The sequence below is a fragment of the Ammospiza nelsoni genome, chromosome 32 (genome assembly GCF_027579445.1).
Source record: "Ammospiza nelsoni isolate bAmmNel1 chromosome 32, bAmmNel1.pri, whole genome shotgun sequence".
Lineage (NCBI taxonomy): Eukaryota > Metazoa > Chordata > Aves > Passeriformes > Passerellidae > Ammospiza > Ammospiza nelsoni.
The window spans coordinates 2,076,556-2,101,442 of record NC_080664.1 but is presented as its reverse complement, the minus strand read 5'-3'; the positions used below and the strand labels follow the sequence as shown (position 1 = coordinate 2,101,442).

The following is a 24,887-nucleotide window of genomic DNA, read 5'->3' as shown; positions in this document are numbered from 1 at the left end:
CACCCCTGTCCCTGCAGTGTCCCTGCAGTGTCCCCTGCATGCCCACCCCTGTCCCTGCAGTGTCCCCCACCCCTGTCCCTGCAGTGTCCCTGCAGTGTCCGTCCGTGCCCACCCCTGTCCCTGCAGTGTCCCTGCAGTGTCCCCTCCATGCCCACCTCCTGTCCCTGCAGTGTCCCCTCCATGCCCACCCCTGTCCCTGCAGTGTCCCCTCCATGCCCACCTCCTGTCCCCGCAGTGTCCCCTCCGTGCCCACTCCTGTCCCCGCAGTGTCCCCCACCCCTGTCCCTGCAATGTCCCCTCCATGCCCACCTCCTGTCCCTGCAATGTCCCCTCCGTGCCCACCCCTGTCCCTGCAGTGTCCCCCACTCCTGTCCCTGCAGTGTTCCCCCTCTGTGCCCGCCTGGGGCTGGGCCCTGTCCTTCGAGGGCCATGGAGCTCCCTCAGCCCCTCTGTCCCACCCTGGCATGGCCTGGACATGTCCCTAGCCTGGCCCCTGCCCTTCCCCAGAGGGACCTGCACAGAGGGAACAGAGCAGAGCTGGAGGAAGGGGCTCTCAAAGCCCCCAGCCCAAACTGGGCAGTGCCCAGTCCCAAACTGGAACCTCCAAGCCCAGCCCCTGGCAGAGCAGGAAACACCTGCCCTGCCCAGCCAAACTGAATAAAACAAACCAAACCACACATTTCACAAAATAAATCCTCTCCTCCTTCTGTTTCTTTAAACCTGAGCTGACCTCGGGGAGGCTCCAGCAGCAGAACCAGGAGCTGCTCTGCCCTGTCCTGTTGTGGCCACAGCTCTGACCATTCCCTGTCCCATGTGTGACCACAGCACTGACCATTCCCTGTGCTGTTGTGACCACAGCACTGGCCATTCCCTGTCCTACCCATGGCCACAGCACTGACCATTCCCAGCCCTGTGTGACCAGCCTGACCCAGCCCCACTCCAGGGGCAATTCCCATTCCAGGGGCAGCTCCCTTACCTGGCTCCCTCTCACCCTCTCATTCCCTCCAGAGCTGCTTCAGTCCTGCTTTCCCTCCTCACTCACATCCCTTGGGGCTGATTCCCAGTTTACTCCTCATTAATAAACACCAAATTACTTGGGGAGCCTTGATTAAGAAATTATTCTACTCTGCCTGAACACATTGAGCCAATAACCCTGGGAGCTCCAGGTGCTGGCAATAATCCCCAGCAGTGTCCAGGGAAGGGTTGCAGATTTCCCAGGTTTGTCCAAGGGGGTTGAAGCACCTTCAGGGCTCCCTGTGATGGTTTAAATCTCCCTGTGCCCAGCCCCGAGCCTCAGCTCCCCAAAAAGCCACACACACATCTGGACACATGTGGATGGGAGATCCTGGGCTCACTCTGCACCCAGCTACAGCAGGATTCAGGATTCACCCACCAGGCTGTGAACACTCCCAATGGCACAGGGGGCACACAGCAGCTCAGCTGGATGTGACTGGATCCTTCATCCCCTTCTCCACCTTCTCCCCACCTTCCTTGTCCCTGTCCCTTTCTCTTTGGTAATTGCTGCCCCGAGATGTGCAGGATGTCTCTGTTTCGGAACTGAACAACGAGTCTGGACTCTTTTCGGTCTTGAGGTTGTTTATTAATTCTTATCTATAAAATTTTCTTTCTGCCCAGCTGAGATCTGCTCAGCAGGGCAGCCACAGGAACTCTGACCGCCCCTGATATGGTGTTGTCCTTTTATACTACAAACTACGTATAACATATTTACACTTAATGCCCAATACCTATCACCTGTGTTAGACAGTGCACTTCTACTCTAAACCAATCCCAAAGTGCCAACATCAGAAAATGGAGACCAAGAAGAAGAAGGAGAAGAAGGACAGGACATGCCCACATTCCTCCATCTTGCCTCCTGAACCCCCAAAATTCTACATTTTCACCCTGTGACAAATTCACTATCATTCTACTCAAACTCTCGTGGCTTGTAACTCCTCACACAAAGCTGGTGATTGTTTCCAGCCCTTGAGGTGGTGTCAGTTTTTTATACTAAAAGCTACGTGTACAATATTTACACTTAATTCCCAATACCTATCACCTATGTTAGACAGTGCACTTCTACTCTAAACCAATCCCAAAGTGCCACCATCACAGCAGAAAATGGAGACCAAGAAGAAGAAGAAGAAAGGCTGGACACGCCTGGATTCCTCCATCTTGTCCCCATAACCCCCACACCAAAAATCCTAAAATCTACATTTTCACCCTGTGATCATTTTATTATTATACTATTCAACCCTCTGTGACTTTCAGGTCCTCATACAAAGCTGGTAACTTGCTCCAGGAGTCAAAATCAAATCCCCAGGTGCTCTGGGCTGTGTGCCAGAGTCTCCAAGCCCTGTGGAGGGGTCCTGGCAACACTGGACACTCAGAGGGATGAACTGAGTTCCGACACCTTTCCAGCAGGATTTCTGTGCAGCCAGGAAGGCTTCCTGGTTTGGGGAGCAGCCCATCCCAAACGGAACCAAATATCTGGCCGAGGAGGAGCATCGAGAACATCAGGAAGGGCAGGACCTGCCTGAGTCAGCTCAGCCTCTCCCGGGGCAGGGGCAGGAACGAGGGGCAGATGCTGAGCTGGGGACAGGTCCCCCCTTCTTTGGGAGCCACAGGATCCTTCCCTACAAACACCAGAATGCCCAGGAGCAGCAACACGGGCACTGAAACCAGGGTCCCCCAGAGTATCCCCCTTCCACCTGGGCCCTCTGCTCACCCCGTGGGCCAACAGCAGCTTCAGCCTTGAAAGGAGAGGCTGAATCCTCTTCCAACACATCCCATGTCACCTGCAAGTCAAACCCATCCTGCTGGAAGGACACAGCACTTGGAAAACCCTCATCCATCTCAGAGCAGAGTGGCTCCAGTGATCCCAGTGAAAAAAGGGTTCCATGCTGCTTGTCCCAAGAATGAAAGGCAGTTTTCATCCTGAACCATCATCCTGCTGCACCTTTCTGTGGCAGAGGGAGTTTGGGCCCATCTCCGGCATCTAATCATGGAATTATGGAAGGGTTTGGCTGGGAAGGGACCTCAAAGCTCATCCCATTCCACACCCTTCCACTATTCATGGTGCTCCAAGCCCTATCCTTGGACACTTGCAGGGATGGGGAGGATGTGGGACACGGGACACGATGCTGTGCAGGAATCATTCAGATCCATTTGGATCCCATCACCTGGAGAGGCTTCCTGGGCCACTGTGCACTGGGAGATGCTCTTGGAGCCAAACTTGTTGTTCCCATGGGCTGGACCTAGGCTTGGAAACTTCATTTCATGGAAGAAAAAGGAGGGAAAGAATTGATCCTTGGAGGAGAAAGGAGCAGGGATTGGTGCTCAGAGAGGTGGGATGAGCTGGGACCATGAGAGATCCCACCAGGATCAGAGCAGACACTGCTCCCAGGCTCTGCTGCACCAAAGTGCCCTCACTCCACCTGCCCCTGCTTCCCTTAGAGGGACTGAGCCTTCCCAGGGCTGCCCTGAGTGCCTTCAGCGCCTCCAGCAGCCCCAAGGGCAAGGTGACCCTGACCTGGTGCCCGTTGGGATCCCATCCATGCCTGCAGCCACAGAGCCACCACAGAAACCCACCAGGAAGGGATCATATCACCCACAGAGCAGGAGCCACGAGCTATGGCTGCTCTCCGCTGGGAATTTGGGCTTAATCATTAAAATAAACCATCAGGATTACTGTGAGAAGTTCTGCCAAGGACCCACTGAGTGAGTGACCTGGTGTTCAAATGCGTTTTCCCTGGAGAGGATGTTTGGGGAAGGTGGACAGGGGAAAACACCCCGTTCCTGGCAATATATTGCAATTTCACCTGAAGGAAAGGTCAGCCCCACTGGAGCAGGTCCCCTTCCCTGGGAATCCTTCCCAAACTAGAGCTGCTCCTCAGCAGAAGGTTCTTGTCAGAGCACAGATCCAACCTCTCCTTCCCTCACCTCCCTTGGAAGGGAAACTCCAGCATGGAGCAGCAGCTTTCCCACAGAATGGAAATTGGGATGGCCAGAGAAGAACATCCCAGTCTCCCTTCCCAAGGATGCCACAAAGCAAGGCACAGATGGGAGCTCTTCTTTCCCAGGCTTTGCAGGAGAAACGGAGCCAAAGCAGGAAACCACGTCCAGGGTTTGTACCAAACAGGGATTTAAGGGTGGGACACCAGAGCTCATTGAAATTCAGAGGAGTTTTGTATCTCCAGATTTTATAGGGCTTTTGAGCAATGGGAATGGGGACCTGCCTCGGGTCCAGAGGTTTAGAGAGTCTCTGGTGCTGCCAGAGCAGATGAATGAATAACCTCAGCATTCTTGGCCCACTCCCAGGGGTCTCAAAACCAGGCCTATCCTCCCTAAACCAGACCTATCTTGCTTAAAGCCAGACCTACCATTTCTAAAAACAGATTTATCCTCCCCGAACCCAGACCTATTATCCATAAACGAGACCTGACATCCCTAAAACCAGAACTATTATCCATAAACTAGACCTAGCATCCCTAAAACCAGAACTATTATCCATAAACTAGACCTAGCATCCCTAAAACCAGACCTATCCTCTCTAAAGCACCCAAGCACCAGACTCTTCCCTGCTCTGCCCATGTGGAGCAAGAGCAGCTCCAGCCACACCAAGCCTGGGATGCATTTCCCAAGTTCTTCTTTAGCCTGTTCAGACTCTTTATGGAAGAAAAGAAAAAGAAAAAGAAAAAGAAAAAGAAAAAGAAAAAGAAAAAGAAAAAGAAAAAGAAAAAGAAAAAGAAAAAGAAAAAGAAAAAGAAAGTATCACTGCTCCTTTCTAAAAATTTGGGCTGGAAAGCAGCCAGGGGCTGATGCCGGCTCCGTGTGCCAAGTCTCTGTACAGAGCTGTGCCTGGAGCAGTCCTTCCCAAGCCCGGCACCTCCAATTCCTTTCCTCACCTTTTAAGGATGAGGGAGGCAGCTGCTGGGGGCTGGCATTACCTGGGAGGGTTTGTTTTTGCTGTCAGGGCCTGAGTCCTCCTCACACAAACAAGCTCCTGAAGAAAAGAGGGAGCTGACAGAGGAGGGAATAAGAAAAAAAAAAAAAAAAAAAAAAAAAAAAAAAAAAAAAAAAAACAACAACAACAACAACATAGAAAGAAAAAAAAAAAAGCCAACAGGTTGATCTGGATTTCCATCAAGGGTTCCACCCTCCTCCGTTTAATGAACATCGCAGAACAGGTGCTTGGAATTCATTAGCAGCCACAAGCGCAGCAGACGGAACCGCGGCGGCCCCGCCGCTCCTCTCTCGGAGGCAGCAGCAGCCACAAACCTTGAGCCCTTCCCCGCCTCTCCCTCCCCCGGAGCCAGCCCGGCCATGACCAACCCCAGCTCTGCCTTCTCCAGCGGCTCGCTGTGCTCCGGGGAGGCGGCGGCGAGGATGAGCCGGGGCCGGGCCGCCGGGAGCCCGAGCCCGGAGCGCCGCAGCCCCGACGGCGGCACCAGCGACGGGCCCGGCTCGCTGGGCAGCGACGGGCACGGCTCCCTGGGCAGCGGCTCCCCGGGCAGCCTGCGCTGCTCGCCCTTCCCCGGCCTGGGCCGGCTGCCGCCCCCCGTGCGCCTGGACATCGACACCGAGTTCCAAGCCGTGCGGCAGCAGGAGAAGGAGGACATCAAAGTGCTCAACAACCAGTTCGTGACCCTCATTGAGAAGGTAGGGACAGCTGTTGGCTGGGGTGGGGAGGGGCTCGGGGACCACGGCGGCGAGGCTGGCACATCCGGCCAATTAGTTATTAGCCCAATTAGTTATTCCTTCCGAGCTCTCTGTCTGATGGGGGTTAGGGAGCATCCCTGGGGGAGGCACGGCCGAGTCTGTGCTGTCACCCCGGACAGCTCCTGGGGACCCCCAGAGCAGCCCCGGCAGGGTCCTGGGGGCACCGTGGGCAGGAGACACCATGGACGGGAGGCCTTGGCTCCCGGAGTGGCCAAACAGCCACGGGCAGTGACACTGAGTATGGCAGCAGCTCCAATTCTGGCTGCTGAAGAGAGCTGGGAACTCATCCCTGCAAACTCATCCCCACCTCCACCTGGGCAGTGCGGGGAGCCGGGGGACCCCCCAGCCACTGCCTCAGAGTTTCTGAGGAGAGAGGCCAAGAAAGAGCTGCTTTCATCTCTGCAGAGCTGGGAGAAGCAGAAGTTTCTCCAAGGAAAACAACTCCCAGAGCAGGCAGGTTCCTGCAGAGCCCTGCTCCGTAAACAGATGTAATCTCTGGGATTGCTTCATGCAGCTCTCCCTGCCAGCCTCCAGCAGCCTGGGATTGATTCATTTCAGCTCTGCGAGGACCTGAATTCACACTGGGATGGAGAAGGCCATAGGAACATCTGCAGAGGGACAGTTGTGGCCAGTCACACCTGGCAGGGTCAGCAGGGCCCAGCCTGGCTCTGGTGGATGGGCACAGCCTCCTCCTGTGAGCCTTTCCAAGACTGTGGCATTGGGAATTTGGAGAGCATTGGGAAGCACCCAGACAGTAGAGGCTGGAACTTGGACTGTCCAGGTGGAGAGGTTGGGGTCTGCTGGGCCCTCAGAGCAGGGATGGGAGGAAGGGAAAGGCACAAAACCCTACGTGCCTGAGCCAGGCCTGTTCCCTGGCACCAGGGAGGGAAGAGCTGAGAGTTCTAGGTTTCCCAACAAAGCCAACCCAGCGGCCTCCTGATCCATGTGGATCCTGGCATAGGGACACCCCCTGGGCCAGGGGCTCAGGGACACAAACACCCCTTGGGCCCAGGTCTCTGACTGTAGCTCCTGAGCTCCTTTGAAGGCTTCAAGAGCTGCATCAAGGCTTCAAGAGCTGCATCAAGTGGCAGCTTCAGGCACCTGCCCCAGGCCCTCATTCCAGAGGAAGGGAATGGCACTTCCTTGTCAAAGAGAACCTGGCTTTATAATCAGGGATTCAGATGCTCTCGATCCCCAGCAGGTGATTCCAGGGATAATTGACCACACAGCTACAGGAGTCTGATGCTGGAGCTTTTCCAGCTGTTACAGATCTGCTGGTTTTTATTTTCCAGACAGATGGAAAAGCCAAGCCCTGGAGCCCCTGTTTGAGCCCCAGAGGGGAGGGTCTGTGGGGACCAAACTTTGGCCACTTGTGTGTTCAGGCATGAAATTCCAGGGAATGAGGCCAAATCTGGGTGATCCCTCTGCAAAGCTCCTGCAAAGGCTCAGCAAGGGGGGATTTCCACTGAGGGGGACATTGCAGGAGTCACAGAATCATGGAATGGTTTGGGTCAGGAGGAACCTTTAGGATCGTCCAGTTCCAAGCAGATGTTGGAAGCCAAGAGGGAACCAGTTGAGTGCAGGGATGATTTGCTAACAGGAATGTGAGAGATAAAAGGAACAGCTGAGGATTAGGAAGGAGGTCAGGAATTAATTAAAGGTCGAAGATGGACCTGGAGCAACCCATTCTCATCCCAGGAGGGAATGATGAAGTCTCTAAGAGTGAGACCTGGAACATCCCCACACTCCCATCTCTTCTGCTGGAAGCTCCCAAGCACTGGAATGGTTCTGCTTTGCTTGGCTGCTCTCTCTGTTCAGACAGGAAGCATTTGGAGAAAGATGGTGCCACATCTGGGTCAGCAGCTGGAATTCTGCCTGTTCTTTGGACCCCAGGCCAAGGCTGGAGGTCTGATGGCTCCTGCTCCCAGTGCTCCCACTATGGCATTGGCCCTGAGTCATCCCGGAATGCAACACAGGAAACTTGGAGGCAACTCTGGCATCTCCAGCCAAAACGTGACTTGGGCTGCTCCCAGAGGTAGCAATTAGCCAATTAATTGGAGTTGGCCAAGAGCTTTGAAGATGAGAACTGTTAAACTTGGAGTGTTACTGGTGAGATTGGGAATATTGGGAAAGAGGAGCAGGTTCCTCAAAGGCGGGTGGTGGAAGGGCAGCGTTGTCCTCTCAGAGCCAGCACAGAGAGCTCACCTGGAGTCTGTAATTACCTGGGATGTTCTCCAGAGCTTTGTCTGAGCTGCTCTGCAATAAACCTGATTCATTTCCCTGAACCTCTCCATGCTGTAATCCCTGGCAGTTCAGAGGGTTCCCTCTCTTTGTGCTCTCTGGAGTAGGAAATCTGCCCTTCCCTGACCCTGGACATCCCTGCATGACCTGGGGTGGATCTGCAGCCTTGGCTTCACCAAGCTGGACTCAACACCTGATCTGGTGATGCTGGAGGTGCTTAAAGTAGCCCATTGTCACACACAAAAGGGACAGAACTGACCGTTCCTATTGTCAGTGACTCCTTTATTCTGATGTCACTGTGTTTAGCCCAATGTGAATGGGTTTATTTTGATGTCACCGTGTTCTATTGAGAAATAATTAGTGGGTCCTGTGTAAAACCCCTAGAAGCCCCCTAAAAGAGGAAGGTGTCCCTGCCTATGCCAAGGGATGGACCTGGATGATCTTTAAAGTCCCTTCCAAACCCAAACCATTCCATGATTCCATAACCCTCCATCCTCAGGCCTAGTATGAAGGGATTTCTCATTCTTCCCTGGAAATCTGCTGGTTCTGAAGGTCTCCAACATCTCCTGCCCTGCCATGCTTTGATTGTGGCCCTCAGTGTCACTGACGCCTCTGAAACCTCTGCCGTAGGTCCAGAGCTTGGAGCAGCAGAACAAGATCCTGACAACCAGGTGGAACTTCCTGAAGGACCAGGACAATTCCCACTCTGACTCGGACATCAAGGCCATCTATGAGCAGTATGTGAGCAAAATGAACCAGGAGATGAAGGCGCTCAACTTCGAGCAGGAGAACCTGGAGTCAGAGCTGGCGAAGGTGCTGAGCACCATGGACGCCTTCCGGAGCAAGTAGGTGTCCCTGTCCCTCTGTCTGTCCATAGCCGGGGGGATTCAGCTGGGAGCAGCCCTGTGGGATTGAGTTAACTCAGCCAGCCTGAGAGGCCCAGGAATATATTCCTGCTTTGGTGTGCACAGAAGGATGGATTTGGGAATTTAGGATCACAGCTGGTAATGAGAGGTGAAAGGAAAGCTGGAATAGTGAAATTCCAAGGAGAGCAGGGTCCGAGAGGAGCCTCTGCCAGAGAACAACTCGGGGAATGGCATTGCTGGAGTGACAGCCATGAAAACAGAGAATGTTTATTCTCCACAAAATTAGCACAAGCCAGAACTTTGTCCCCAAAGTGATTTCTGGATCAGGCTGCTCTGTACAAAAAACAACGCTCCTGGCTACATGGTGGGAATTTTGGGGTGTTCTGGGCAGGGCCAGGAGTTGGATTTGATGATCCCTGTGGTGTCTTCCAACTCAGGATATTCATGTTCATAACCCATGTTCAATGGGTTAGGAGGGACCTTTAGAATGACCCAGTGCTACCCTTGCCATGGGCAGGGACACCTTCCACTCAAAGCCCTGTCCAGCCTTGGGCACTTCCAGGGATCCAGGGGCAGCCACGGGGAATTCCATTCCAGGGCCTCCCCACCCTCACAGGGAGAAATTCCTTCCCAGTATCCCACCTATCCCTGCCTTCTGGGAAGCCATTTCCCCTTGTCCTCTGCCTCCATCCCTTGTCCCAGGTTCCTCTCCAGCTGCCCTGGTGTCCCTTGAGACACTGGAAGGGGCTCAAAGTTCTTCCTGGAGCTCTTTCCTCTCCAGGCTCACACACACCCATCCCACTCCCACTGTCCCAGGCTGCTCCAAGCCCCATCCAGCCTGGCCTTGGACACTTCCAGGGATGGGGCAGCCATGAGGAAATCCATTCCATTCCCCATCTTCACAGGGAGGGATTCTTTCGTAAAGAAGGAATATTCTATTCCATGACTGTGGGATCTCCTCCTTTCCCCCTTCTGCCAAACTCTGCTTTGACTAAAAGGTCAAAATTGTGCCCCAAATGGTCCTGACCAGGAATAGGGAGGCAGCCAAAGGTTGGGGAGCTGCAGCTGCCTCTTATCTCTGGGGAGCTCCTCTTATCTCTGGATATGAGCAGATAAGAGAGAGCAGCTGGGCCATGCCCGGTCACAGGGGAGCAGACAATGCCTTCCTCATTATGGGGCTCATTTGCATCCCACAGGAGAATGCCAAATGAGCTCCTTTCCCTCCCACTGACACCCAGCACCTTCCTGGAGCTCTGGAGGCTCCCATGGGGATCTGGGCTGTGCAGGGACTGTCCAACCCAAAGTGGTGCCCAGGGACTCGGGGGGGCAGAAATCCCTGCTGGGATCCAAACCCACTCCTGAGGTGAGGCACAAACTCCCCAAGATGTTCAGTCCAAGGATTCTCCAGCTCCTTAAACCCTGCTCCAGGTGGCTGCAAATTAGGGAAGGGCTGTCGGCTCCTTCTAACAGAGACCCAGCAGTGAAATGCCTTAATCAGCTCAGAGCAGGTCAGAATCGTGGGATCACTCAGCTTGGAAAAGCCCTTGGAGATCACCAGGTCCATCCATCAACCCCCTACCGCTGTGGTCACTACTGACCCCATGTCCCCAGGTGTCACATCCACAGGGTTTTGGGCACTTCCAGGGGTGGGGACTCCCTGGGCAGCTGTGCCAGGGCTGGACAACCCTTTCCATGGAAATTTTTTCCAAATATCCAACTTAAAACTCCTCTGATGGAATTTGAAGCTGTTTTTCCCTTGTTCCCTGGGAGTGGATCCTGAATCCCACCTGGCTGTCCCCTCCTGTCAGGGACTTGTGCAGAGCCAGAAGGTCCCCCTGAGCCTCCTGTTCTCCAGGCTCAGCCCTCCCAGGTCCCTCAGGAGTTCTCCAGACCCTTCCCTGCTGCTCCAGCCCTTCCCCAGCTCCATTCCCATCCCTGGACTCTCTCCAGACCCTCAGGGTCTTTCTTGTGAGGTACCCAAAGCCCAGGATTCCACGGGCCTCAGCAGTGCCAAGGACAGGGAGTGTTGTGAGGAATTTGACAGGAGTTTGATTCTTCACCTTACACTGAAATCATCCTCCCAGGAGTTCTTCAAATGACACCCTGAATTGCCTAAAAAGTCCTAAATTCCTCATGGGAGGTGCCTGCCTGCTGTTCATTTAGGGAATGCAAAGGTCAGGGGCTGCCATCCCTGCAGGGAGCACCTGGCCCTTCCCTGAGGAGGCAGAATCCCTGGGATGGGATTTTGGGTGGGAAGGGACCCTGGCACAAACAGGGACACTTCCACTCTCCCGGGGTGTCCCCAGCCCTAGGACACTTCAGGGATGGGGCAGCCCCAGTCTGTGCTCAGATCTGCACTCAGGAATTGCAGAATTCCCAGCTCCTGACACTCCAGGGTTTTCCAACCTGATTTCTTAGGGATGAAGGTGCTGCCCAAGGGTTCTCCCTGTCGGATTTCTTGTGACTTTCCCAGTTACTTGGACAATGGGATAGGACACAATTGGGGTGCTTCATCCCTCGGAACTGATTCACAGGGAGAGAATTCCCAGGCCCCATCCAGCCCTGGCCCAGCCCAGGGGCATTTCTGGAGCAAATCTCTGCACAAACCAGACAAATCCAGGAGGTTTCTTTTCCCCAGGGAATTCTGGGGGAGGAAAAACACAGAATGAGTTGGATTTCCCCCGGAGTGGTGCCCTCAGCCAGGCTGTGGCATTCTGGATGGAATACCCCAAATCCTCCAGGATGGGAAATGTGCCTGGGGGAGTCCCCCCATGAGGCTCTGAATTCACCCTGAGTCAGGGGCTGCTTTCCAAACCCACCTGGATGGGACCCCCTGGAACACTCCCACCTTCTCGTCAAAGGAGTCTGCCATGGAGCAGCAATTCCAGAGGGATGGACGGATGGATGGATTGTGACCGTGTTCACAGGAGTCTAAGGATGAGGGAAGAGATGAGGATTTGACTCCATGTTTCAGAAGGCTTGATTTATTATTTTATTATATATATTATATTAAAACTGTACTGAAAGAATAGAAGAAAGGATTTCATCAGAAGGCAAGCTAAGAATAGAAAAGCAAAGAATGATAACAAAGGCTCTGTCTCGGACAGAGTCCAAGCCAGCTGGGCTGTGATTGGCCATTAATTAGAAACAACCACATGAGACCAATCACAGATCCACCTGTTGCATTCCACAGATAATCAATGTTTACATATTGTTCCTGAGGCCTCTCAGCTTCTCAGGAGGAAAAATCCTAAGGAAAGGATTTTTCATAAAAGATGTCTGCGATGGATGGATGGATGGATGGATGGATGGATGGATGGATGGATGGATGGATGGATGGATGGATGGAGAGGGGACAGGCACATCCAGGAGGGAGCACAGCCTGCCTGAGAGCTGCTTCCCTGGATTTTGCTCCATGGAAGGAGCCTGGGGCAAGCAGACACCGTCTCAAGTGTGCCAAGTGCAGCAAGGGCTGGGTTTGCCCTCCCACAGTGCCCCGGGATCATCTCCCACAAATAAAGGCTGGGATGTGCCTGTGGAATGCTCCAGCCCCAGCCTGGGGTGAGTCACGGGCCTGGAGCGTGGCAGGAGCGCGTTGGGCCGGCTGGGGCGGCTCTGGGGCAGCTCTGCTCTGCTGGGAGCGGGGTTCTGCCAGGGCCTGGGGTGGGGAGAGACTGGGACAGAGTGGGACAGCCTGGGAGAGACTGGGACACACTGGGAGAGACTTGGATAGACTGGGAGAGACTGGGGCACGCTGGGACAGACTGGGACAGAGTGGGATACATTGGGAGAGACTGGGGCACGCTGGGGCACACTGGGACAGAGTAGGAGAGACTGGGGCTCACTGGGATACACTGGCACAGCCTGGGACAGAGCAGGGCACACTGGGATGCACTGGGACAGACTGGAGCACACTGGGGCAGAGTGGGAGAGACTGGAACAGACTGGGAGAGATTGGGATACACTGGGAGAGACTGGGACACACTGGGACAGCCTGAGGCAGACTGGGACAGCGTGGGGTGCACTGGGCCTGAGCTGAGTGTGAGGAGGAGGAAGGGGGGCTGCAGAAAGACACTGAGCATGGCCATTCCAGCATTCCAGGCTGACATCCCAGGTGAGGAGCGCAGCCCAGACAGATAAATCCCATCAGCCCCTGCTGCCCAGCTTTGGAAAGGCAGGGAAGGAGAGGGCAAGTTCAGCACCAAGGAGGACTCAGGAGGAGCCCCAGGAGTGCCCAAAGCCGTGACTGTCACACACAGATTATCTGCTCTGGGTAATCCCAGCTCAGCTCCTGAGCACAGCTTTCCCCCTTTCCCAACATCTGCTCCCCATTCCCACACTCTGTACACTGCAGAGAAGGCTCCCAAAACCCTTCTGGGCTGCTGAGAACCTCTGACTCGATGCTCCAGACCCCAAACAGCAGCACAGGGCTGCATTCCTGATGTTCCTCTCCTCAGTCTCTTGGGAGATCCCATTTTCCCATTTTATCTCGTTCCCAAAGATCTCAGGTCCCCTTAGGCCCATTTAGTGACTTGCATTAGGTTCATTTGCTGGTGTCCCAGCAGCACTGAAAGTCTGAGCTCACAGCTGGAAATGGGGGGCGCTTTGGGGCCCCTTCCACCAAGAGGGAGCCCGAGGGGCTGGAGTGTGACCCGAGCTGGGGATGGAGCTGGGGAAGGGTCTGAAGAGCTCCTGAGGGCCCTGGGGGGCTCAGCCTGGAGCAAAGGAGGCTCAGGGGGGACCTGGTGGCTCTGCACAACTCCTGACAGGGGGGTCGGGCTCTGCTTCCAGGGAACAACAGGACAAGGGAAGTGGCCTCAGGCTGTGCCGGGGGAGGTTTAGTTGGATATTGGGGGAAAGTCCTCACTGGAAAGGTGTCCAGGCACTGGCACAGCTGCTCAGGGCAGGGGTGGAGCCACCAGAGCTGTGTGGCACTTGGGGACATGGTCAGGGTTGGCCCTAGTGGTGCTGGGGGATCAGTTGGACTCGATGCTCTCCAAGGGCTTTTCCAATCTTAGTGATTCCATGGAATGTCATGTGCCCCTTAGGCTGAGGAGCCTGAGGAAAGAGCAGGGGAGCCTGAAGCTCCCTGAGAGCTCAGCCTGCTCTGATCCATCACTCCCAGTGCTCCCACCCCTGTCCAGCTGCTGGGGGAGACACCCACCCCCTCCCATGGTTCTGCTCTGACCCAGCTCTGCTGGGCCCAAAATGGACCCTGTGCCTCTCCTGGGGTTTGGGACCACCACGCCCCTGTCCCAGGAGCCAGCAAGGGTTGGAGCATTCCCCAATTCCCACTCACATCCATTTGCCCCTGGACTGAGGCTTTGCTCTGGCCCTGCCCTGTCCCACCTGGATTCAAACACAGGGACACCCAGGACTCCACCCCATCCTGGTTTGATTTCCTTCCACTCCATGGGCAGTTTTCCATTAATTCCTTTGCCTGTGTGCCTGGGCTGAGTTATGACACCAGTCTAGAATTCTCAGAATTGCCACAAGCCAAAGTTTTCTCCCTTGGGAAGACTCCGACACAGGAAGTCCTCAATTTCACCCCAAATATTTTCTGTTCTGCTCATGGAAAAGGTTTGGGGTGAAACTGAGGAGTTTGGGCAGAGCCCAATCCCCACCCCTGTCCCTCATCCCTTTGTGAAGAACCTGAGGCTGCCCAGCCCCCAGGTGAAATCCCAGTTAAAGCTCCCTCCTCTCTGCTCTGGGATTCTTCATCCCCAGAGTGCTCCTGGTGTTCCAGGGCAGCTGGAATGGGGCAGCTTCTCACTCAATGCCTCAGGGAGGGGGGACAAGCAGGAAAAGCAGAAAGTTGGGATACTTTGGGGGTCTGAAGACAACTCTGAGTGTCCCTCCCTGAGTGTCCCTGTGGTTGATGCCATGCTGTGGGTGCTCTGCAGGTACGAGGATGAAATTCGCCTCTGCAGCGGGATGGAATTCACCTTCATGGAGCTCAAAAAGGTCAGCAGGAGGGGAAGGGGAATTTCCCCCTGGATTGGCTCTACCCAGCCCTGCACAGCCAGGGGAGGGCCTGGAGGTGATCCAGGTTCAGCTGGTTTGGGATAACAAGGTCTGGAGGAGGACAGGGAGGGGATGAGTCCCAATTCCGCAGGAGGGTGAGTCTGGAGGGGCTCCTGAAAATCCCCTGGCACACCTGGAGATCAGAGCATCCCCATCCCTTCACCTGGGGTTTCCTGGTCACTGTCCCCATCCCCTATCCCGGGATTTCCTGGTCACTGTCCTCATCCCTGCACCTGGGATTTCCAGGTCACTGTCCCCATCCCCTATCCTGGGAATTCCTGGTCAGAGCATCCCCATCCCCTGTCCTCGGATTTCCAGGTCACTGTCCCCATCCCCTATCCTGGGAATTCCTGGTCAGAGCATCCCCATCCCCTGTCCTCGGATTTCCAGGTCACTGTCCCCATCCCCTGTCCTGGGAATTCCTGGTCACTGTCCCCATCCCTGCACCCTGGGATTTCCCTGGCCTGAGGGTTCCAAGCCCTTGCCCGGCTGCCCCCTCCTCCCTGTGTTCCCTCCGGGTACCATTAGAGTTGGGAAAGGCTGGAATTGATAAAGGATTTAAAGGATTTCCTTTGTTCCCTGAGGAGGGGCCACGCCCTGGGCAAACCCCGGGCAAAGCTCCCACTCCAGCAGGAGCCAGTGGGAATCAGCTGGAATTGGGATTTTGTATCAAAACCCCCAATTTGGGGGCAGGACAAGGGTGTTAGAGGGAGGGAATGTTCCCCACAAATATCCCTCCTGGCTTATTCCATGTTTTCCTTTGCACACTCACCAGGAAGGGCATTCCCAGACACTTCTACGGGTGGCTCCCAAGTTTGCAATAAATGGAGCCTTTTGTGGGGAACAAAAGTTGGGAGGGGATGGCCCAGCCCCGCCTTCCACCAACAAGTCCCACAAAACAAAGGCAAGAGGTTCTCAAAGGAGCCTCCCCAGCTGGAGAGCAGCTCCAGACATCCCTGTTAATAAATCTGGGAATGGGTTGGGTGGGAAGGAGCTCATCCCATGGGCAGAGACTCCTTCCCTGTCCAGGGTGCTCTAAGCCCTGTCCAGCGTGTCTGGAACTCCCTGGGATGGGGAGCAGTGGGAATGACTGGATGTAAATCCAGGTGTGGACTGGTGAATCCCTTTCCATCCCTGGGGAATCCCTTTCCACCCCTGCAGGATTTGGATGTGAGCACCTTGCACCGCACGGAGCTGGAGGTGAAGCTCAAAGGGCTCCAGGAGCTGCTGGAGCTGAAGAAAACCATCTATGAGCAGGTGGGAGCACACCTGGAGAGGGCTGGGACAATATGGGAAATGGCATTTTGGGGACAGATCCTGGATTTCCACCCACACAGGGGCTGGCCAGGGTGTCACAGCCATCCCAGTGCTCAGGCAGGACCTGAGGAGTTGATCCCTCCCCTAAAAACAACATTGGAATGGGACCAGAACATTCCTTCTGCCCCAGAGCCTCTGCAGGGGCCTGTAATTCCAGCCTCATCCCAAACTGGCTGTTTAGGATGAGGTTGGAATTCCAATGGGGTTTGCCCCAGATGAGGATGAGGTTGGAACCCTTGGCCCAGGTGAGCCAAATGTTCAGACTCCAGGAAGAACCCAAACCCCAGGACACCTGGAGAACCTGGGTGCTCTGAAACACATTCCAGCCTCCTCCTTTCCCAGGAAAACCAGGGGTCCCCAGCCAGGAATGACTGCAGCCAGGGGGAAGGGCCTCCTTCAGAACACTGACTCAGGCCTGGAAAATGTCACCCAGCAGGATCAGCAGTGTGGGAACACTCAGGATTTATCTAAATTCCAGCAATCCAAACAATTACAGTGCCTGGTGGAGGAGTATGAACATTCCATGTGGGAAACTGAGGCACGGAGAGGCTGGAGCTGCCTCCCAGCAAAACTGCCCAGGGAGCCTGATCTGCTCTAAAATTATTCCTCATGCAAGATTATTCCTCATGCAAGGCAATTTTAGCCCAGTTTTTTGGAAATCAGGCCCTGCTCCAGGGTCTCCACCTGATTTCCCATGGGTCCCATAAAAAGCTGCATTTTTTTAACCCTTAATTAATGTAAAAATCTCATCCCCAACCTCTTCTGTCTCACCTTCTCTGTGGATTCGATGACATCAGGTACAGGCACATTCCCAGGGGGAGAGAAAATGAAGTAAACTTTGCTTGTTGGGATGGATCAAGAGAAAATAATTTATTAATCCTCATTAATAAATGACTAGTTTGGGGGTTTTATTCACCAAATGATCCGATATTCCAAATAAACACAAATTTTCTGACCTGCTCCAAGATTAACAAAGAAACTCAGGGATTAAACAGCAGTGGGATAAAATCTCCCAATCATCCTGGTTTTTGGGGTGTGTCTGTGTTATCCCTCAGCCACAGAGCCCTTTGTGAGCCCAGCCAGGGAAGGGAAGGGATCAAGGAACACAATTCCTGCTCCAAAGGGACCTGAGCACAAAGGGAAGAACAAAGGAGAGGGAGGAGGAGAAGGAATTCCTGGTGCAAAGCAGGAGCTGGGCCTGAGATAAGGGAGCAGCAAGCCAGGGTCCAAATCTGGGTCCAAACCTGGATCCAAGCCTGGGTCCAAACCTGGATCCAGGGGCCCTTCCAGGCTCAGGGAGGGGAATTTGCAGCTGTATTTTACCCAGAGCAGATATCCTGGTGGGCTGTAATCCCAGGGGTGCTCCTGCCTCCCTCCACACTGCCATTCCCAGGACAGAGGAGTGGGGCAGCTCTGCCAGCCTGGCTGTGCACAGGGAAGGCTCCTGGTTCCCTGAGGAGCCCTAAATCAGGCTCTGGCATCACAAGGAGCAGCCCCAGCCCTGCTGGATCCCACAGCAGAGCTTGGAGAGGGCATTTTCCAGCCTCCCCAGGCTGTGGAATGATCCACACTGCCTTTGTTTTCCCAAAACTCTCCCATTCAGCCTGGATATCAGTGGGTATTGATCCATGATCATCAGCTCCAGCCCTGCTCCCGGGGAACGACCGACTGGACAAGAGGAAATGCCAGGGGAGGTTTAGGTTGGATATTGGGGAAAATTCCTTCCTGGAAAGGGCTGTCCAGCCCTGGCATAGCTGGGGTGAAGTGCCCGTCCCTGGAAGTGCCCAAGGAATGTGTGGATGTGGCACTTGGGGACACGGTCAGGGGTGGCCTTGGCACTGCTGAGGAGCAGGTGGAATCCAGTGATCCTACAGGTCTTTTCCAGCCTTAAGGTTCCCAGGATTCTCCCTGCTCCTGGACTAGTCCAAAGGCACTGTTTTGTCAGATTTTGCCAGTTTGTATCCAAAGATCCCAAACCCCAACTTACCCTGAGTCTGGATCTTATGGAGTTTCGAAATAATACCAGGTTCCCAACTCCAGAGAGTGAAAACTTGGGAATTGTCCCCCTCTCCACATGGAAGCTGTTCTGCCAAGCACAGCCCACCTGGAGCTCTCTCTGACTGCTGGGAATCTTGGATATGACCAGATCCTGGGAAGAAGTCCTTCCCTGTGAGGGTGGGGAGGCCTTGGAATGGATTTCCCAGGGAAGCTGTGGCTGTCCCATCCCTGGCAGTGTCCCAGGCCAGGCTGAACAGGGTTTGGAGCAGCCTGGGACAGTGGGAGGTGTCCCTGCCATGGCAGGGCTGGGATGGGCTTTGCTGTTCCTCCCACCCAAACCATTCCATGAATCTCCAGCTCTGTGTTCTCTCCCCTGTTGTCCCGTGGCTCTGCAGGAGCTGGAGGAGCTGCTGACGGAAATCAAGGACATCTCCGTGGTGCTGGGGATCGACAGCTGCTCCCGGCCGGACCTGGGCAGGATCGTGGAGGACGTCAGGGCCCAGTACGAGGCTCTGGCCCTGCGCAGCTGGGAGGAGGCCGAGGCACTCACCCGGAGGAAGGTACCAGATCCCTGCTCCGTGCCAGGAGAGGCAGGGAGAGGACAGGAGAGATTGGCCTGGAGACAGCTGGGATGGCAGGGATGGGCTGGGAATGGAGGGAGGGACAAGGCACTATCCATGATCACTGTCCAGACAGTAAATCTGGAGTTTTGTTAACTCTGGGCTTTCCACACTGGAGGAACCTAGCACATCTCCCAGTGGAGATGGAAATGTCCTTCCAGCTCTCCAAGGAGCAGGAATGTGACTGGTCCCAGAGCCAGGTGAGCCTGGCACAGCCAGAGAGGATGGGAATGAGCCCCAGACCTTTGCCCAGATAATCCAGGTGATGCCAGGGCACCAGATGCAGAGCACAGCCAGAGGGGATGGGAACGAGCCTCAGAGCATTGCCCAGGTAACCCAGGTGATGCCAGGGCACCTGTCCCTCTCTCCACAGCTCACCGACAGCAGCTCCCAGCCCGGCTCCTTCGGGGGGCACCTCCTGGACAGCCGGAGGGAAATCGCAGATCTGAACATCCGCATCCAGAAACTGCGCTCCTGCATCGTGTCCCAGAAGAGCCAGGTGAGTGCTGGGGGGGATAAAAAGACAGGTGTGACCTGGGATAATGGGACAGGTGAGTCCTGGGGGGGATAATGGGACATGTGTGGGGTGGGATAATGGGACAGGTGTGGGATGGAAATAATGGGACAAGTGTGTGCTGGGAGGGAAAACGGGACAGGTGTGTGCTGGGGGGGGATAATGGGACAGGTGTGACCTGGGTGGGATAAAAGGACAGGTGTGACCTGGGATAACAGGACAGGTGTATGCTGGGGTGGAAATAATGGGACAGGTGTGTGCTGGGTGGGATAATGGAACAGGTGTGGGGTGGGATAACAGGACAGGTGTGTGCTGGGATAATGGGACAGGTGTGACCTGGGGGGGATAACGGCACAGGTGTGTGCTGGGGGAAACAACCAGACAGGTGTGTGCTGGGGGGGATAACGGCACAGGTGTGTGCTGGGGGGGGATAATGGGACAGTTGTGGGGTGGTATAACAGGACAGGTGTGACCTGGGATAATGGGACAGGTGAGTCCTGGGGGGCATAATGGGACAGGTGTGTCCTGGGGGGGATAATGGGACAGGTGTGTCCTGGGTGGGATAACAGGACAGGTGTGTGCTGGGGGGATAACGGAACAGGCGTGTCATGGGATAATGGCACAGGTGTGTGCTGGGGTGGGAATAATGGGACAGGTGTGACCTGGAGGGGGAATAAGGGGACAGGTTTGTGCTGGGATAATGGGACAGGTGTGTCTTCTGGGATGGAATAACGGGACAGGCGTGTCCAGGGGGGGATAACAGGACAGGTGTGTGCTGGGGTGGGAATAATGGGACAGGTGTGACCTGGGTGGGATAACGGGACAGGGGTGTCCTAAGGTGGGATAAAGGGACAGGTGTCTGCTGGGTGGATAAAGGGACAGGTGTGTCCTAGGGTGGGATAACAGGAGAGGGGTGTGCTGGGATAACGGGACAGGTGTGTGCTGGGGTGGGATAAAGGGACAGGTGTATCCTAGGGTGGGAATAATGGGACAGGTGTGTGCTGGGTGGGATAACAGGACAAGTGCGTGCTGGGTGGGATAACAGGACAGGGTGGAATTCCCTCTCCCAAGGCCCCTCACTCCCTCTCCCACTCCCCAGTGCCTGTACCTGGAGGAGCACATCCGCGAGGCTGGCGAGCAGGGGGAGGGGACCCTGAGGGACGCCAAGGCCAAGGTGGCCGGGCTGGAGGAGGCCCTGCAGCGCAGCAGGGAGCACATGGCTCACCTGGTCCGCGAGTACCAGGAGCTCATGAACATCAAACTGGCCCTGGACGTGGAGATCCTCACCTACAGGAAGCTCGTGGAAGGGGAGGAGAACAGGTGAGCCAGGATTCCTCTGCCTCAGGTGGGGAAGGGATGCACCAGGACACCTGGGGGGATGGAGACATCATGAAATCATGGAATGCTTTGGAAGCCAGTCCTACCCCTGCCATGGGCAGGGACTCCTCCCAAAGCCCAGCTTGCCCAAATACCAAGTTCTGAGGCAGGTACTGAAGGTTTGGTCAAAGAAGGGGCAAATCCTGGTGGTTCCCAGCAGTTCAATCCCATTTCTTGCTCCCAAGTCTTCCTCAGACTCCCCAGGCTGAGGGTCCAGACCCTCTCCAGGTGCTTTTCCCAGGGGCTCTTGAAGCCCATCCTGGTCCTACCACCATCCCAACTCCCCCAGGCCAAACCCCAGCCCTTCCCACCCCTCTGGGAGAGCTCCAGCCCTGTCCTCACTCTGTGTCCTTCCCTTCCCAGCATGGAGCAGCCCATCCCCACCATCATCAGCGCCGTCCACTCCCGGCCCAGGCCTCGTAAGTGCTCTGATCCCTCTGCTCCAGGGAACGGGGGGATGCATGGGAGGGTTTTAACCTCTGCCCTGTGTCAGTTTCTGCCAGCACCCTGCGGAACTCGCGGCTCTTTGCGCGGGGCTCGGGGGAGCCCAGCGGGGGCGGCCCCGGGAGGGACCCGGACACTGCGGGGGCTGCGGACACCGGGACCCGGCCCAAGCTCAGTGCCGGGGCCCCCGGGGAGTGCTCCTAGGAGATGGATGGACACGGAGCCCAAGCACCTGGGAAGCTCCTCCTCCTCCTCAACTCCAGCCCACGTGCAAGGGATGAAGGATGGGGGTCCTGTCCAGGCTGTCCCTTGGCTTTCCACCATCCCAGTTCACAGCTCCATTCCCAGTTACAGCAAGAACCACCCCAGCACTTTAGGGACTCTCCCATTCTCTTCTCCTTCCTCTCCAGGGCTCCCTTCCCAGGGGATTTGCAGTCACCCCTTGGAATGTGCCCAGCAGGAGGGAAGTGTCCCTACCCCAGCTTTAGCAGCTGCCATTGGTCCCTTTACTGCTGTTGCCAAACCCTTTCCTTGCTCTGACAGGGATTCTAAGGAAAGCACCATCCAAATTCCACACTGGGGCAGAGGGAGGAAAACAACCCCAGGGATGGATTTGTCACCAGGATTGACAGATCTGGTGGCACCCTGGGGCACCCTTGGCCACCTCAAGGCATTCCCTGCCTTCAGGGGGCCCCTCATTCCTTCACCAAAGCTAAAATGCCTCAAAAGTCTTGATTCCCATAATCCCTCCCTCTCTCCAGGCTCCACACAGCAGTTCCAGCTCCTAAAGTTGGGGTATTTAAGTTGGTTCCTATTAAACTGCACTGGGAACAGCCTGGTTGGGGTTGGGAGGAACCTCAAAGCTCATCCCATCCCACCCCTGCCATGGGCAGTGACACTTTCCACTGTCCCAGGTTGCTCCAAGCTCCATCCATCCTGGCCGTGGGCACTTCCAGGGATCCAGAGGCAGCCACAGCTGCTCTGGAAAATCCATTCCAGGATCTCACCACCCTCACAGGGAAGAATTTCTTTCCTAAAATGAAATCCAAATCTTCCCTCTTTCAGCCCGGAGCTGGAAAACTCCCTTGCCTTCGTATTTATTGACCTCAGCTTGTACCTGACCCCGCTGCCCCCATGGGCCAATCCCAATCCTGATGCTCCAGAGCTCCCAGAGCCAGCCCTGGAAGGGCCAGGTGGCCACAGGTGGGGGATGCTGTGGCCTCTTCCCAACCTCACCCACAATCCTGCAGTATTTTCCTTCCTGGCCCCAGCCACTGCCACTCAGCCCCCCCAAATTCCCAGATTCTGGGTCCCCATTCCCACATTCCCGTAGGATAGGAAGCACAGCTCTGGCTCGCAGGGTTTGGCTGTCACAATAAAGTTCTGTCACTCAGAATCCGTCCTGTCCTTGGTTTTCTCTCAGCCTCCCACCACAGGCACCTGGAGCAGCAGCTCCTTCCCAGCAGGACTCACCTGGCTGGGTCCTGGCAGCCAGGTGAGGCTGGAATCGCCTCCCGGGGATTGGAATGGTGAATGGCACAGCTCCAGGAGGAGGGTGAATCCTTAAAACCCAAAATCATGGACAAAGACTCTCTAGACAAAGTTAGAAAGTGGTGAATCATCATTCAAGGGCAGGGGGCCAGAGGGGCAGACACGGGGTGGGATCCGAGGCCTTGGGATCAAATTTGGGAATGAGGGGAACACACTCAGCGCTGCTCGGCTTCCCCTTCTCAAATTCCTCCTGCCCCTCTCCAAAGGGGCATTCCCAAATTCCCAAATTCCTGCACACCTGGGCACCCATTTCCCTGCAGCCCCTCATTCCTTTTGGCGCTCCTTTATCCCCACAGGGATTTCCCAGGGAGATCCAAACCAGAGCAGGTTCCCTGGGGTGCTGGAGGACCCAAATCTGGGAGCAGCTTTGCTGTTTGCTGCTCCCCTGGGGCACCCTCTGCCCTTCCAGGGTCAGCTTCCCCTTCCCAACTCCTCCTGCCCCTCTCCAAAGGGGGATTCCTGCACACCTGGGCAGGTCCATCCTGGGCACCCACATTTTCCTGCAGCCCTTCATTCCAGAGGTGCCCTTTTGGATCACAGGTGCTCCCTGTTCCCCTGGGGGACTTCCCTGGGAGATCCAAAGGGCCCCCAAGGTGCCAGAGAACCCAAATTTGGGAGCTGCTCTCCAGGTCCAGGGCAGGGGATGGGAGGCAGAGGATGGGAAGGACACTTCCAGAGCACAGGAAAGAGTTCAATGCAGTTTCCCAGCCTGGCAGGATGGGGAATGGGGGGCTCTGAGCAGTTTGTAGTAGCTCCCAGTTGGGCAGGGTTGGTGCAGGGCTGCCTCTGGAGCCAGGAACCTGCAGAGCCCTTGGGAAAAGCCCTTGGGGAAAAGCCCTTCCCAGGCAGAGGAACAAAAATGGGGTTCAGAGCAACCCCATTGCCAGGACAGGAGCAGGAACAGGGCTGGGGCTATCTGGGATGAAGCTGGAATGGGAGCCTGGGACACCCCAGCTGGGGGAACTCAGGGAGGGCTGGGGCTCAGCTGAGACTTTAATGCTGCTTTTCCTCCCTGACCTTGGATTTTTGGGGATCTTTTTGCTGTTTCTGAGCCTTCTCCACCCACGGGATTGGGAGAGATCCCCGAGGCCACAGCAGGGGTTAAAGGGTTGGCTGGAGATTTGGGATTTTGGCCGCACTCCTGGGCTCAGGTCCCCGTTCTGGGACAGACCCAACCCAGCATTGCCCTGTCCCACTGCTCCCAGCCCCAGCTCCCTCAGAGGGCACCAGGGAATGGCTCCATGCAGCAGAATCCCTGCCCTCCATCAAGGGGAGCTGAGCTGAGCTCTGCCTGGGATGATCCTTGGCTTTGGGAGGCCCATCCTGCCCCCCCCCCCCTCACTGGGACCCAGCCTCTTCCTCAGGGCAAATTCCCGTGGCTGTTCTCATCCCAGAGTCACAACCAGCCCCAATTCCAGCTGTAAATTCCCCAGGGAATTGCTGCAGGCTCCAGGCAGCACCATCAGCTCAGGACTCCCCAAAAAATCCCCAACCCAGCCTTCAAAAAAGGTCCTGGCTGCACCCCTGTGTTATCCAGATCAGTGCTGTCAATCCAGAATAATACACACTGGATTTACCTTTATTCAGGGATAGAATGTGAAAAAAAGGGGAACACAGAAGGATGCAGTGACGAAGGGCAGCCCCAGCATTGTCATGTCCCTGTTTTTGGCTCAAAATGCCACAAAATCCCACCTGGCTGCTTCCTAAAAATTCCTAAGGACTGAAAGAATCCTGAATTTGGTTGGGGGGTGGTGGGGGAAGTTGATGGAAAAGCTCAGGTTTTATGGAAAAAGGGATGCTTGTGTGAGGGTTAGAGGGTGCTTGGGGGGGTGGAGGCATTGCTCATCTTCTCAGATCCATGTAAAAAATGGATCAGGGCCTGAGGATTGCTGGTAAAACAGAGTTAGGGATTGTAATTAACTAATAAATGGGATAATTAACAGCATTCCCCCCTTTATGGCTCAATAATGTTGTTTTATGGCCAGTTCCAGTGATCCCCTTTAATCGCTCACCCCTGCGGTGCCAGGGCACATTCCCCACAGGGATTTGGGAGCTGCTGAGGGCATCTGCGGGATCAGGGGATAATTCTCCCTCTTATCTGCCAGGCCCCTCAGGAATCCACGGCCCAGCCCCCTCCAGGCCGTGCCGTATCAGCTCCAGCCGCTCCCGAGGGTGATCCCATCCCTGCCTGGAGCCTCTCCAGGACCGGACACGTCA

The 24,887-nt window shown here is 55.5% G+C and overlaps 1 protein-coding gene across 1 annotated transcript in view; it reads left to right on the top strand.

Annotated features, from left to right (window-relative positions):
- The window catches only part of LOC132085877 (keratin, type II cytoskeletal 80-like), a 70,658-nt gene extending 48,202 nt beyond the window's left edge, over positions 1-22,456 (top strand). The window contains exons 2-10 of the mRNA XM_059491356.1: positions 5,020-5,658; positions 8,590-8,804; positions 14,729-14,789; positions 16,011-16,106; positions 18,560-18,724; positions 19,158-19,283; positions 20,398-20,618; positions 21,039-21,094; positions 21,169-22,456. Of these exons, the coding sequence (XP_059347339.1) occupies positions 5,323-5,658; positions 8,590-8,804; positions 14,729-14,789; positions 16,011-16,106; positions 18,560-18,724; positions 19,158-19,283; positions 20,398-20,618; positions 21,039-21,094; positions 21,169-21,323 (1,431 nt within the window). The 5' untranslated portion in view covers positions 5,020-5,322 and the 3' untranslated portion in view covers positions 21,324-22,456. The remainder of the gene's footprint in view (positions 1-5,019; positions 5,659-8,589; positions 8,805-14,728; positions 14,790-16,010; positions 16,107-18,559; positions 18,725-19,157; positions 19,284-20,397; positions 20,619-21,038; positions 21,095-21,168) is intronic.
- The last annotated feature ends 2,431 nt before the right edge of the window (positions 22,457-24,887 follow it).